Genomic DNA, 13,218 nt, shown 5'->3' on the forward strand with positions numbered 1-13,218 from the left:
AACTTCCCCTATTTAAAATGGCCGAATTCAGAACAAAAAAATAATACTGCTGAGTCAAGCTCCGGAGGAAAAACATTTTTTGATATGTTGTAGAACTAATTTTTCTAAGACAGAAAAAAAGTTGTTTGATGAAAAACTGGGGAATGGCAAATAAAATACAGATTTTTGAATATTTAAAAACAGTTCCCCAGTGACTGCCACCCAATTTACGGGTCTACAGTCTATAAAAAATATGGCATTCAGACTATTAAACGGCAATGTAATATTTTAAAATACTGAATATCTCGTGTAGAATTGAATACGATAATTAATGGATAGTTATTAGCTAATGAGAATAATAGTAAATGCTATTTTTATGTCAACTAACTCTGATATAAGCGCAAAAGTATTTTAGGTTAAAAAAAAAGTTAGGACATGCTAATGATTGTAAATTAATGCTAGTTTGACATCCATCAACCTTGATAAGGCATAAAATCTACTTTAAAATGTGTGTCAGTAAATTGTGTCTTTACAAATCCAAAAAATGCGTTGAGTCCTAGGCAACATAAGCAATTTGCTACATCAATTCCCTTGATTTATCGAACAAAATATTTAATTTGATTGTTTAAACAGTCAATACTGTACGTACCAATGAGATTCATCCATTAAAGAAATATGCAAATGATGATGATACTATTGGTTCTTGGTGTTCTACAATATGGTACCATACATCAGTGGTGGATTCAAGGGATTGGGGACCCCACCCCCACCCACCATTCTCAAATTAAAATAAAATAGAAGGATAGAAGATTATATTCAGTTTAAGAGTGCCATTTCCGGCTATCTATTTTCTTGCCTCAGCCCCACCATGATTTGGTTTACACTAGTCCCTCCCTAGGCCCCATCTATTTCAATATCTTTGATCCTTCACTGATCCACCTGATTTTCCTCAATATTACTGGCTTACGCTATATATAAATAGTCCGTAATAAATTCATGGAATCCTGATTGATTACAACACTGACTTTGGTCTGGTTTCCATAAAATTGCTCACACTCTTGCCGACAGCTGCTACTGGCGATGCTGATTGGTCTGTTGAATCGGGGAGCCTTAACAATTATGTCGTGGGCAGGCCAGCTGTGTAGCAATTGCTGTAGCGAGAGTGTAGCAAATTCATTGAGACCAGGCTTTACACAAATCAACAAAGATGTTGGCATCATTGTATAAGTAATTTGTATACAGTGTACTGTGATATAGTCATGTTGTTTTTAGGGGAGTTCACGCTCGAAGCAACCCAAAAGAGATTTGCAGACTATAAGAAGTAGTTTGCAAAAAAAATGTGGCAGCATTTTGAAGCTTCTGGAGATATTACTAATTACACTACAAAATACAGAAATATTTTTCGTGACTAAAGTAATAAAGACATCCTCAATTAAGCAGCGAGTCGAATAGGCTAGCGGTAAAGGCAGGAGCGCCCAACCTAGTATAATATCAGCACTGGTTCAAACAGCATGCTCGAATATGGTTCTGAAGGAATTGAACAATTGGCTTATGTGTACTATAAAGAACACAGTACATCTTTAGAAACGAACGGGGGGGGGGGGGGGTTATCCCAGTGTACTGGTCCATACAGCCCCTGTTGTAGACAGACAAGAGCAGCAAGCTGTTACCACCTTATCAGACAACTCGGGCATGAAGGGATCCTTAGGGGAGAAGAAAGATACCGTATGAGCTACTGTAGTCCACGCTTTAAACGCTCTGATCTTCATGAAATAGCGCTACTGTATATGATGTTATGTACTGTATGTACTGTATGTATGTAAAATAATTTGCATCTTACCTGAGACAGTTGAATGGGAGTCAACTGTGCCTTATTTCTACACAGAACTGTTGCTGGAGATTTATTTGCAAGTACCTTAACCAGCTCGACATAGTTGTTTCTGGCCGCCTCGTGTAGGGGTACATTGCCTCTGGCGTTGGCTTGTTTAACATTAGCACCATGCTGTAAAGATCGTAATATTGTTGTCCAATCATACTGTCGTTTTCATATTTACTGTAATAATGATCAGGGAAAAGAACTTCGCTTCCACAAGGAAGAGGTGCATTATAAATGTCTGTACTAGTACCAGTACCATCATTCACTGTCATCATCATGGGCACCTTCATGGTCTTCATCTCCTACACCATCAATACAACTACTAACATCAAGATGACATCATCACCGTTGTGCCTCATCACCGTTGTGCCACACCACCACAAGACACAAGCCACACCCCTATCAGTACTTTCTCACCAAAACAAAAATGAAAAAAATAAAAATGGTTTTCTGTTTTTTTAAACAACTTTTAATATTGTTGTGTATCAGAACAGTTTCAAATGGCTCAAATAAGCCCATTTTCTCTAAGCATACAACCCTTTAGACCCACCAGAGCATCATCCGTGCACCCTGCCCCAACATATTAGACCCTGTCAACAAGCTTCACTTCCCTCCCTGTAAATGTATATCCTAAAAGTCAACACTGTTAAAAATCTCATTTGGCAACGAACTATAGTTAATTACAAATTATTATTATTAAATTAGACACCAAATGACCAAACTGAATTGAACAATGCAAGTAATATAATTCAATTTTCCATCAACTGATCAACATAGATTAGACACTAATAAGTTGAAAACCACAAACAATTAAACACTTACACTGTCTAATAAATTGTATATCAGAGGCCAATGACACAATTGGTTAATGACATCAACGGCCAACGACATTAACGGCCGATGACATCAACGGCCAAATGACATCCACTGGCTAATGTAATCAATGGCCAGATGACATTAACAGTCTTTTGAAAACTTATCTATCTTACTTTGCCATCACTACAAAGTGAATCAAAGGATCATACCAATACAATATACTCTTCTTGACACGTAAAAGCACAGGAATTTTCTTTATTTCCTGTCTAAAGAAACATATACTGATTTTATCCCCGGTTGTTGAACTTCATTGTTATGTAACCCTTGTTTCTGTCTTTGATCTTGTAACAGTATTCTATCTTGTAAACAGTCACACTGTGTTGGCTAAAATTGACATAGGCCTACAAGTTTTCATTTGAATAACAGCGGCCTACATGGTCTCACCCATCAAGACATATTTCAGAGTCAAAATTTAATTTAAATTTAATTTTTTTTAAATTTAATTTTTTGTGAAAGTGATGTATAAGTTATGGAACTGATTGGTGCACTGACTGTGCACTGTGAAAATTAATTGTAACACAACAATTCTGAATGAGATGCTTGTCCATGGTAGATACAGTTGTATGTGTCCTTTTTGGGTGTCAGGCTTTGGCCCAGGCTTCTACCAACCGCAGCTGCAATGTTTTCTCTTGTAATATTTTATTGTTTCAATGTCTGTTTTACCAGTGTAAAGTCAAGTTCTGAGGACATGGCTAAACTTGTGGTAGCGACTGTGTGCACGCTGAACTGTGGAAATCCCTTGGTCCCGGTTCAATTCCTATCGCTGCTTGTATTTCAGCTGGAGGACTGAAATGCAATTTACGATAGTGCACTGTCTTTCAGATGAGATGTTTAAGCCATTGGTCCTTTGTGCACTATGACCCATGTGTACATTAAAGAATGCAGTACACGCTTCAGGGTAGGGGTTTCCCCCGATGTACTGCCCAATTACTACTGGAACGACCCCATGGGAAATAAGTCTTCTTCATGCTGTCATAAGTTATTCTTGGTGTTTACACCAAATATATCCATCCACTTTGAAAATTCAATTATAATAAATACAATATAATACCATTAGGTCTATTATTATATTATCATTCGAGCACTAAATTCACAAAAGTCTTCATAGTTCAGAAAAATAGAAATATGGAGTGGAAAAGATTTCATTTACTTATACTGTAACTATCTATACACAATTATAGTGCACATATAAAATGAGAAAATTATATACGGATTACACAGGAATATATTAATCTTAGTTTCAATATATAAAAAAAACTGTTTATTTTTGTATGGACTTGAAGTTATGAAAATAATAATACAATTTATCAAAGTCATTAAAATGAATTGAGCAAAAAATGTGTTGTGAATGGCATATTAATGCTAACTTCACTTGGATTGTAACTGGAGCATTGAAACATTTCAATGAATATGGGGCTTGCCATGCCAAACAAGCATCAGTGACCAAAACTAGAAAATTGGCCTTTGAGTATATTCATATTCTGCACATTCTAAGGTCTAAAATGATGGGTCACTTACTGGAATCGAGTTAATATTGCCAGAGTTATGAGTAAAAATATTACTCTGCAACAAACAAAGTATACAATACTCCCACATTCTATATGCTAATTATTCTTACGTATAATTAGTTTAACAATCAGCGACAGTACGCTGGTTTTAGGAGGACATGCCTCATATGGAATGAGTTCCTGAAGGTATATTTTCCACAGTACCTTTAACAGACCTAAGCCTCTTAGCTGAAGCCATCAATCGTACTGTGCTTTATGTGACCTTTGTTCTCCATAAAGCCTTTAACTTAATCTAATGTCCTCCTTATAAGCATACATCATTCTGAAGCACTTATCTTTCATATTTCTGCTGGCAAGCTTTAATAACTCCATAGCTTTGCTTGATCATGCAGCGAACCTTCTGTTACTACAACGAATATGGATGGATGGATTTATTAGGTGTGAACACCAAGGATAACCCACAAAAGTCTGAAGAAAACTTATCTCCAGAGGGGTCGTTCTGGGGGTGATTAGGCAGTACTCCCGGAGACAATCCCCAACTCTTTTCCGAAGAGTGTATTGCGTACTTTAATGTACACATGGACCATAATGCAGACAGGACCAACGGCTTAAATGTCTCATCCAAAAGACGGTGCGCTATTGTAAGTTGCAGTTCAGCCCTGAAGGTGAAACACAATGGGAGCAGCGATGGGAATTGAACCAGGGACCCAGCGATCTCCATGATTCAGTGCACACATAGGTAGCTACCAACAGTTTAGCAGACTGAGCTAAGCTGCTCTTACATCATATCAAAAATCATGACTTGCAAATTGCAACTGTGCATACATCATTTTTGCCAAATTTGAAATTAAAATTTCCTGGCAACTACCACTGTGGGACATCCACAAGCATTTTGCTTAGTTAGCAATGTTTATCTGTGGATGGTGAATGACTGTCTTTCTTGTTGTAGCCTTGACTTTGAAAGCAAAATGCCAAAAAAAAAACAAAAAAAAAAAACATAAACCTGCAGTGTTTCTGTTTGTTTTGTTACTGCTCCTCTGATGGATGTCCCCCATTGAAAAGATGTCTTTAGACATTGGTGGTGCTGTTTAAAAATACGCCCGTGTACAGTTGAACGTCTGGTTAGCATCCACTTTGGGTCCAAGTGGGTGTTATTACAAAGTGGTTGTAAATCAGAATTTACAGAAAAATGATGACTTCTAATTACAATTCTGTAAAATTGAGCCTTTGGTTCGCATCTACTTTGGGTGCTAACAGTGGGTGTAATTACAAATTGATCGTAAATCAGAAGCTACCGGTCAAAAAACCCATTTGAAGCTTTTCATTATGAAACTATGATGTTTCAGGGTACTTAAGCCTACCAGATGACTATTTCACTACCTTTTTACATACACAGACATGCCTAATGTACAGAGGAAGAGAAAAGCTTGATACAGGGGTGGATCCAGAGATGTTTGGGAGGGGGAGGAAACTGGGGCCTAATCGAGTCAACACTGTCCTAGGGGGTCCGGCAAAATTTTTATTTTTTTAGATGCCCTAAAATTACCTCTAAGGCATTTCGGGCGATCGAGTATTCCTTTTCTTTCTTTTCCTTTTACTTTTCAAAAGGGCCTGGGGCCGGCCCAGGCTCCCGCCCCCCACCCTAAATCCGCTCCTGAAAAAGAAAAGGCTTATTGCTAATACCCAGTACTGTACAGTAAGTATATCCTTACAAAATCACAATAGACTTGATGCTTACAATTTAGAATAGGCCTAACTGTTTTGAATTTCTTGCTTAAAATAAGTAAACTGATGCGAATAAAAGGAATGCATGAATGCGTATGTAGAAATAAATACAAAGTATGAGGTGGAGCCTTAATGATGATTAAGTAAATCATAACGAAAGATTTGAAAAAACATGTTAAAGTTGTTGTTTATGTAAAATATTTTATTATATTATATAATAGTATTAGTATTACTGTACACTTATTTACAATGTAAAACCCTTCTTGCATCAAATTTGGGTTCAAGTAGCACGTGCATAATTTTAGAAGTAGCTATTATTTAGAATTCACAGTTCAACAAACTCAAAGCTCTCCACTATGATGTGTACAGGGTACTATAACACATTGAATGTGCCAAGAATAATGCATTTCAATTTACACTATCATATTTCATCTACACATTATACATTATATTACACTAAAAACACTTTATTATTCAATTCTATTCTATTTATTTTATTGCCGGATACGCCATCATAGGTACCCACACAACATAAGATATACATGATTAAATGCAATGATAATAATAATGTGGGGGTGGTAACAAAATAATGCAAGGCCTAATATCTAAGCAATCGCTATTTTAGAAATGAACCCGGAGTCCATATTTAGTGAGCAATTCAATTAGATTTCCCCCAGCGTGGATCTCCTTGAAAATTTCAGCGCTTATTCAGACTCGAAGTACTTCATCCGAGTGTGTTAGAAGTGTGATGTCATCACTGCAAAGAAAGAGACAGGTCAATTAATGACATAGAAAGGCTGAAAATGAACATACATAAGAATAAAATATTAATGTAAAGCAATAAAGTGGTGGCGTACATGTTAACTTTGAACATGTGGATTTATGTATGTGGATTTATCCTAGGGGAAATGTTTTGTTTAATGGGATAGGCCTATGACATGCAATGTAATTTCTGAATGAGGTGTCTATTTAATGGATACTTTAACCCTGGGAAAAAATAGCATATGCCTTGGTTTAGTATTTTTGAAAATAAATCTGGCCTTACCCTAGCAAGTCATGGTTAGCAGGCCATGACACACACGTATTTAGCATGTAGGTAAAGGTCCTACAACAACAAGGTCGCCTAGCTAGCTAGCTATAGGCCAAGGCCTAATAATTTAGTAAATTAGTAAAATAGGCCTAAATTTGCAATGTTATTATCTACCGGTAAGCCTAGGCCTAGATACGGCCTTTGGTAATAGTTAGGCTTAGTCTAGTACTAGGCCCTAGTGTAGAAAAAATTTGTAAGAACGCTGAAGGCCTAGGCCCTAGGCCTAGACTAAACCTATTTTGGTTTTCAGATTAGCAGCATTAGCAGGCCACACGCAGGTGTTAGCATGGTAGGTAAAGGTCTAGGCCTGCCCAAGGCTGGGGCCTTTATACGAATATTAATAATATACAATATACTAAAAAGTAAATAGTAAAGTAAATTTGCAAGTTTACTAACCTCTCTAAGTACCCTAGGTACGGCCTTGGTAATAATTCCATACACTACTATACAATTGGGTTTTCAGACGTGAAAAAAACGAGTAACTCTTGCAGTTACCGCGTTATGTCGTTGATCTTGAAAAGTACTACCATGTTCTAGAGGACGTCCTTCGAATGACGGTAAAGGCGTTCGTGTCGAACGCGTGCTGCGTCTCTAAAACGCATGTTCGAGTTTCGAACGCAATTTTGTAAGAGTTCCTAACGCCATTCGATTTTCAATAGAGCGCCCCCTACCTCGAAAAGACTTGAAAAGACTGCTAGTAATTTTCCAAAGGCTAGGATGTATCCAACTTCGAACAACGTCGAAAAGGGAATGAGGACGTTTGTTAGGGAGACGGTTGGCATGTGGCGCCTTGGGTCGGACTGTTCCATTTTTTTCGAAGGGGTGTTCCGTTTTGGGAACAATGGCAATTAGTCGGTTATCCAGGTAAGTATTCACGAAATAGACTCACCAAGTCCTTACTTGATTGGTTGCTTCATAAGCTTTAGAATGACTTATTTTTTTTCTCAATTTCTTCAATAGATTTTTATGCAGATTTGTTCTTTAAATGTATTTTTTTTTCTCAATTTAATTGTCACAATAATAATCACATTATTTCTTCATATAGATTTTTCAATTTTGATGTATTTATATTTTTAATAACTGTTGCAATAATAATTGCTGCTAGCTTTTGGAAAAATATTATATAATTCATACTAGTTAACAGTCTTACCTCAATGAGAATAGTAGAGCACATTAAATGACCTGCCAGGCAACAGTAGTGCAATGGGCTGTTTCCTCTTGCATCTTTGCTGTTGCATTTAGCTCCGTGATTTAACAGCAGCTGGACAACCTAAAGAGATATGATGAATAATAATAAAAATATTCATGAAATTATATATAATCTAGATCTATTACACAATGCATGAATAAATTCATTTTGGTTGATCTGGGTCTCAAGTACCATAATTTCTGAAGTGGTAATTCATTGTTGGATCTATGCATTGTGGAATAGAGACAAATTGCATGATGTATACATTTCATGGTGTATGACTTGCATCGTAATTTGGATGGGGAACAGGTGACCGTTAAGGGAAATAGGTTATTCATGATTTAAGAAACTTTTATTGTCTGTAATAATACATAATAAAATAAAATATAAACAGAAAATTGAATTACTCGGCAAGATTAAAGAACCTTTAAAGAATCTTCAAAGAAATTTACATAAACATCACATTACACGTTCAATGCCAATAAAAATACAGTTTTAATTATAAACATCAAACACTAAAAGGAAAATATAGACGTGAAAAAACTCTAAAATTGAGAGGAAAACAAATGCTGTTAGAAAAACAGTTGGCGGGCAGAGTTTTATTTTTCTCAGGAGCTTTGGCGCTCATTTTTTAATAAATATGAGCACCAAACAAATCGTTTTCATTTAAATTAGATTTTAATTAAATAAGATTATTACCTTAGGTCGATCTTCCTTGCATGCTATGTGTAGTGGGGTAATTTGGAGATGAGAGCTGTTGCGAACATTTGGATTCGCCCCTCTGCGCAACAACAATGCTACCAGGCTGTCATGACCATGTAGAGCGCTGACGTGTAGGGGCGTAAAACCATCAGCGTTACTTGTATTAACTGTAATATCGCCTACACCATAGGATGTTCTCTGATGAAAAAACAAAACAAGAAATAGCATTAAGATACTGACATATTATTGTACTGTATAATCAGTATGTCCATACATATTGTACACAAAAACTCTGATGCAAAATTTTAGTAACTACTTCTGTGAATAGTGTGTACAAAAACATAAGGAAATGAGACAATACGGATACAACATTAAAAAGGCTTTTTAGTAGGTTCAGGAGTATTGGCATCAAAAGCTAATAACAACAATAATAGCAATAGTATCATAATAAAAACAGCTTTTCAAATGGCCATAGTAATCTTACCATAGCATTGAACACAATTTTTGATAACAAAACCATATCTCAATCATTCAATCAATCAATCTATCAAGGATTTATATAGCCCTAATATCCACGGCAGAATGCTATGACAATGGCATTTACTCCATGTGCACATTAACTACTGATATTTATTAAGAATACTTGTAAGATTATGAAAAAAAGAAAATTAAAAAAAAAAACAATTTACATGTGTGTCAAAAAGAAACTTTAGAATGAGATGGAGAAGGGATAAGTTTTCAACTTTTTCTTAAACATACTGACTGGAAGATGAAGTACTGATCTCAAGAGAAAGAGCATTACATAATGTAGGGGTGGCACATAAGAATGTACGTTTACCCAGGTGTGTATGTCTCCACCTGCCTTGTTTAAGAATGTGCTTGTTAGATGATCTAAGAAGGTGAGGAGTAGATTTATGTTGGAGGAGATTAGAAATGTATTTGGGGGCAAGAAAAACGGTACATCAGCCTCAGGCTGTTATGGTTTATATTTTTGATGTACATGTATGTTTAAAAATTTCTAAAAAAATGTTTGTCACATCAAATACCATTTACCTTCTGCAGAGCTGAACATTTGTGACATACACAAAGAGGGTGACAGAGTTGCAGGTTGGGAGTAATATTATCAATGTCACTGTCATCGCTGTCACTCTCCCAGCCCAGGTGATGTCGGATCATCTGGATGTCACCATCAGCTGCAGCTCGAAGCAGTTTTTCCACCTGGAATACCAAAATCATTGTTAGTAAAATAGAAATGATGATAATGACAATGATGATGATGATGACGATGATGATAATTACATTCATGAAAGCTTGATATATTACATATTGATGAGGAGGACATTGAAGACAATGAAGATGTTGATGACAATAAAATGTTGATGATAAGGCAAGGCTAATTGGCCAAAAACAAAATCTTATTTTTATTCGAAATCACCATTATTGGCGGGGGGACAGGTTCGGTAAACAAGGTATAAAAAATATCTTGCCTAATTGGTATAATATTATGATGTCATTTTGCTGATATTGATTTTTGCTGATATTATTTTTAAGTTGTATTTATAAAACAAAGTTACATTGTGGGTGTGTAAAATTCTGTCATGAAGGAGTAGGCTTGGGTCGAAGTTCACACCGTTTGAAAAGTATGACACGATTACAATGGGGGATAAGCATATACTTGCCTCAATGGAAGTCGATAGCATTTGCTTAAAAATACCTGGAGGGATACAAGTAAACAAGTAATGAAGATCCTTGTTTCAGGATGGATAAAATCTAATATATTCAGACATACCTCTCTAGCTCTTTGTTGTGGTGATATTTTCATTCCGCCTTGCCTCCTCCGAAGTGGTGTGGTTAAGGATTTGTTTTCATTGCTAATTGATTGATGACTATCAGGGCTTGAAGACTGTTAAACGAAAAACATATGGCAGATGATATTTAACCGGTAGAATGCCTATTTGTTTACAAATTTCCTGATCATTAGTGTGGGTGCACTTAATCTATATTCTTAATGATAGGCAAATTGAATTATGGTTGGAAATGTTAACACTTTGTTAACACTGTGTATTCTCAGGTATGCAATGACCCCCCGAGTTTGAGAAGACTTTTAGACAATTTTGTATGTCAGGCGTACAAAACAAACCCTTTGTTTCGGTCATAATTCATACTTATTGCTCCTCCTTATGGTCTTGATACCGCATCTAGCTGGCTAAAAGTAGGGCTGAAGTTCCAAATAATACCATTTTATGGGCTTATAAATATTCATTAAAATCTTATTTCCCCGCATTTAAAATTACATTCATTCATATTACCAGTTAGTAGCTTAATTTCAGTACTAAACCTGTGTGTTATGGACGATCTGCACATAAGACGAACATGCTTTAAAAATAAAAAATGTGTATGTACTGTGCATACAAGACAATCCCTGTTATTCGATAGTTATTTGCAATTTAGAGTTTGTCTTATATGCAAGAATATATGGTTAAGTGTCAACATGAATTGTTACAAGATACACCAAAGGAGGGTTGTAGAGAACGCAGAGCAGGTTACATGGTGTATATTGTTACAACCAAGGAAAACCTAATCTTTTTACTTGTCTCGGATTATAAGTTTGTATAATTCTACGTAATTACCATCATCAACAAGTAATCCTGACCATCCCGGACAATGTCTGCTGCCCTCTGCAGAAGTTTGGAAACATTTACATTTAGAGAACGCATCAGTGGGGTTTCTTTTCGGCGGTTGCGGGCTTCAACTGAAGCGCCATGCTCCAGCAAAATTTGAACGATAGTTTCTGAAAGAAGCATGTAGGGTGATAAAGCCAAATAAAGGAATTGAACAGATGGAAAGACAAGAGAGCGACAGACAGATAAAAGTAGACAGAAAAATATAAATAGACAGACAAACAAAAATACAGACTGATCAACAGGTAAGATGTTTGGACCTGTTCCTCAGATTACAGACTGGCACTTTACTTTCTTCCATGGATTCTTAAGATTTACATTGCCAGTTTTAAATGTAGAAAATATATAATCAAATTATTTAATAAAAACAAATATAATGGAAAAAATGAAAAAAATGATGTTACACATCCACAATTTGGGGTTCATGACAGGAAATTATTGAGGTGGTTAAACAGAAGGCCTCAGCAGTGATGTTAGTCCAGAATTAGAAAAACATCATTCTTACAATCTACTCAGACGTGGGCTTAAACAGTGATAAAGTATGAAGATTGTCCAAAATTGGAAGAAGGCAGACAAAATAGATAAGACTGACTATCAAATAACTTTAGTACACTGACAAATATTACATGCAAATACACAAAAAGATCAACTGGTCCCATTCAAACACACAAGTGTCCCAAAACCAGCGTAATGTTGGTGTATGTTAAACTTAATAATTACATTAAAATGTGGTAGTATTGTATACTTTAAGTACAGAGAAGTCATGATACTTTTAATTCTTAACTTTGACTCCAGTAAATGACCCATCATTGTCATGTTTTGGTCACTGACTGTGTTTTTGGGTATAAATATAATATAAGTATAGATATACAGAAGTGGAAGTGGTATAATGCAGCAGAGGAAAGGTTAGCTTTTTCAACCGCAAGTCAGGGATTTTAAGCCCTTGCCAAGCATTTTGCTGGTGTCATTAAGCAAGCCACTTTGTCTGCATGGACTCTCCCCACCAAGGCTCATAAAAATTGTTACCTGGTGTGGTTGCCCGAGAAAGAAATGCACTTCATATTTGAAAAGAAAGGTGCTATATGAATAAACAAACAAACAAAGACACAAATAAATAAATTAAAAAATAAATAAATATATAAATAAACATATAGATAATAGACATATCAACAGAGTTCTTCTTACCATATCCCCATCTAGCAGCTTCATGCAAAGGTGTATTGCCTCGGCAATTGGGAAAATTTACCTCAACTTTATTAACAGCTTGTTCAGAGTACAAGATGGCCTTCACACACTGTCAAGACAATACAAAATTGAATGGAATTATAAAATTCAGCAAACTAAATATATATGCACTGTATATTCCTTTGATAATTAGTATAATCAACATTATCGTCATAGATAGTATCTTAACCTCATTCAATACTGATTTAGATTGGATTTATTCGGTGTAAACACCAAGGATAGCCCACAAAAGTCTAGAAGACTTATGTCCAGTGGGGTCCTTCTGGTGGTGATTGGGCAGTACAATCCCCTACTCTTTTGCAAAGAGTGCACTGCATTCTTTCACGTGCACATGGGCCATAAATACA

General features: G+C 35.9%; 1 protein-coding gene across 1 annotated transcript in view; it reads right to left on the reverse strand.

Moving 5' to 3' along the window:
• LOC117115605 (ankyrin repeat domain-containing protein 27-like) overlaps nucleotides 1-13,218 on the reverse strand; it is a 60,667-nt gene that overhangs the window by 32,031 nt on the left and 15,418 nt on the right. Inside the window, exons 16-22 of the mRNA XM_033259472.1 lie at nucleotides 12,812-12,920; nucleotides 11,576-11,736; nucleotides 10,735-10,848; nucleotides 9,999-10,163; nucleotides 8,943-9,143; nucleotides 8,205-8,324; nucleotides 1,820-1,981 (exon numbers count right to left, since the gene is read on the reverse strand). Of these exons, the coding sequence (XP_033115363.1) occupies nucleotides 1,820-1,981; nucleotides 8,205-8,324; nucleotides 8,943-9,143; nucleotides 9,999-10,163; nucleotides 10,735-10,848; nucleotides 11,576-11,736; nucleotides 12,812-12,920 (1,032 nt within the window). The remainder of the gene's footprint in view (nucleotides 1-1,819; nucleotides 1,982-8,204; nucleotides 8,325-8,942; nucleotides 9,144-9,998; nucleotides 10,164-10,734; nucleotides 10,849-11,575; nucleotides 11,737-12,811; nucleotides 12,921-13,218) is intronic.

Source organism: Anneissia japonica, unplaced genomic scaffold, assembly GCF_011630105.1.
Source record: "Anneissia japonica isolate Jap-2015-1 unplaced genomic scaffold, ASM1163010v1 scaffold16662_len1167910_cov178, whole genome shotgun sequence".
Taxonomy (NCBI): domain Eukaryota; kingdom Metazoa; phylum Echinodermata; class Crinoidea; order Comatulida; family Comatulidae; genus Anneissia; species Anneissia japonica.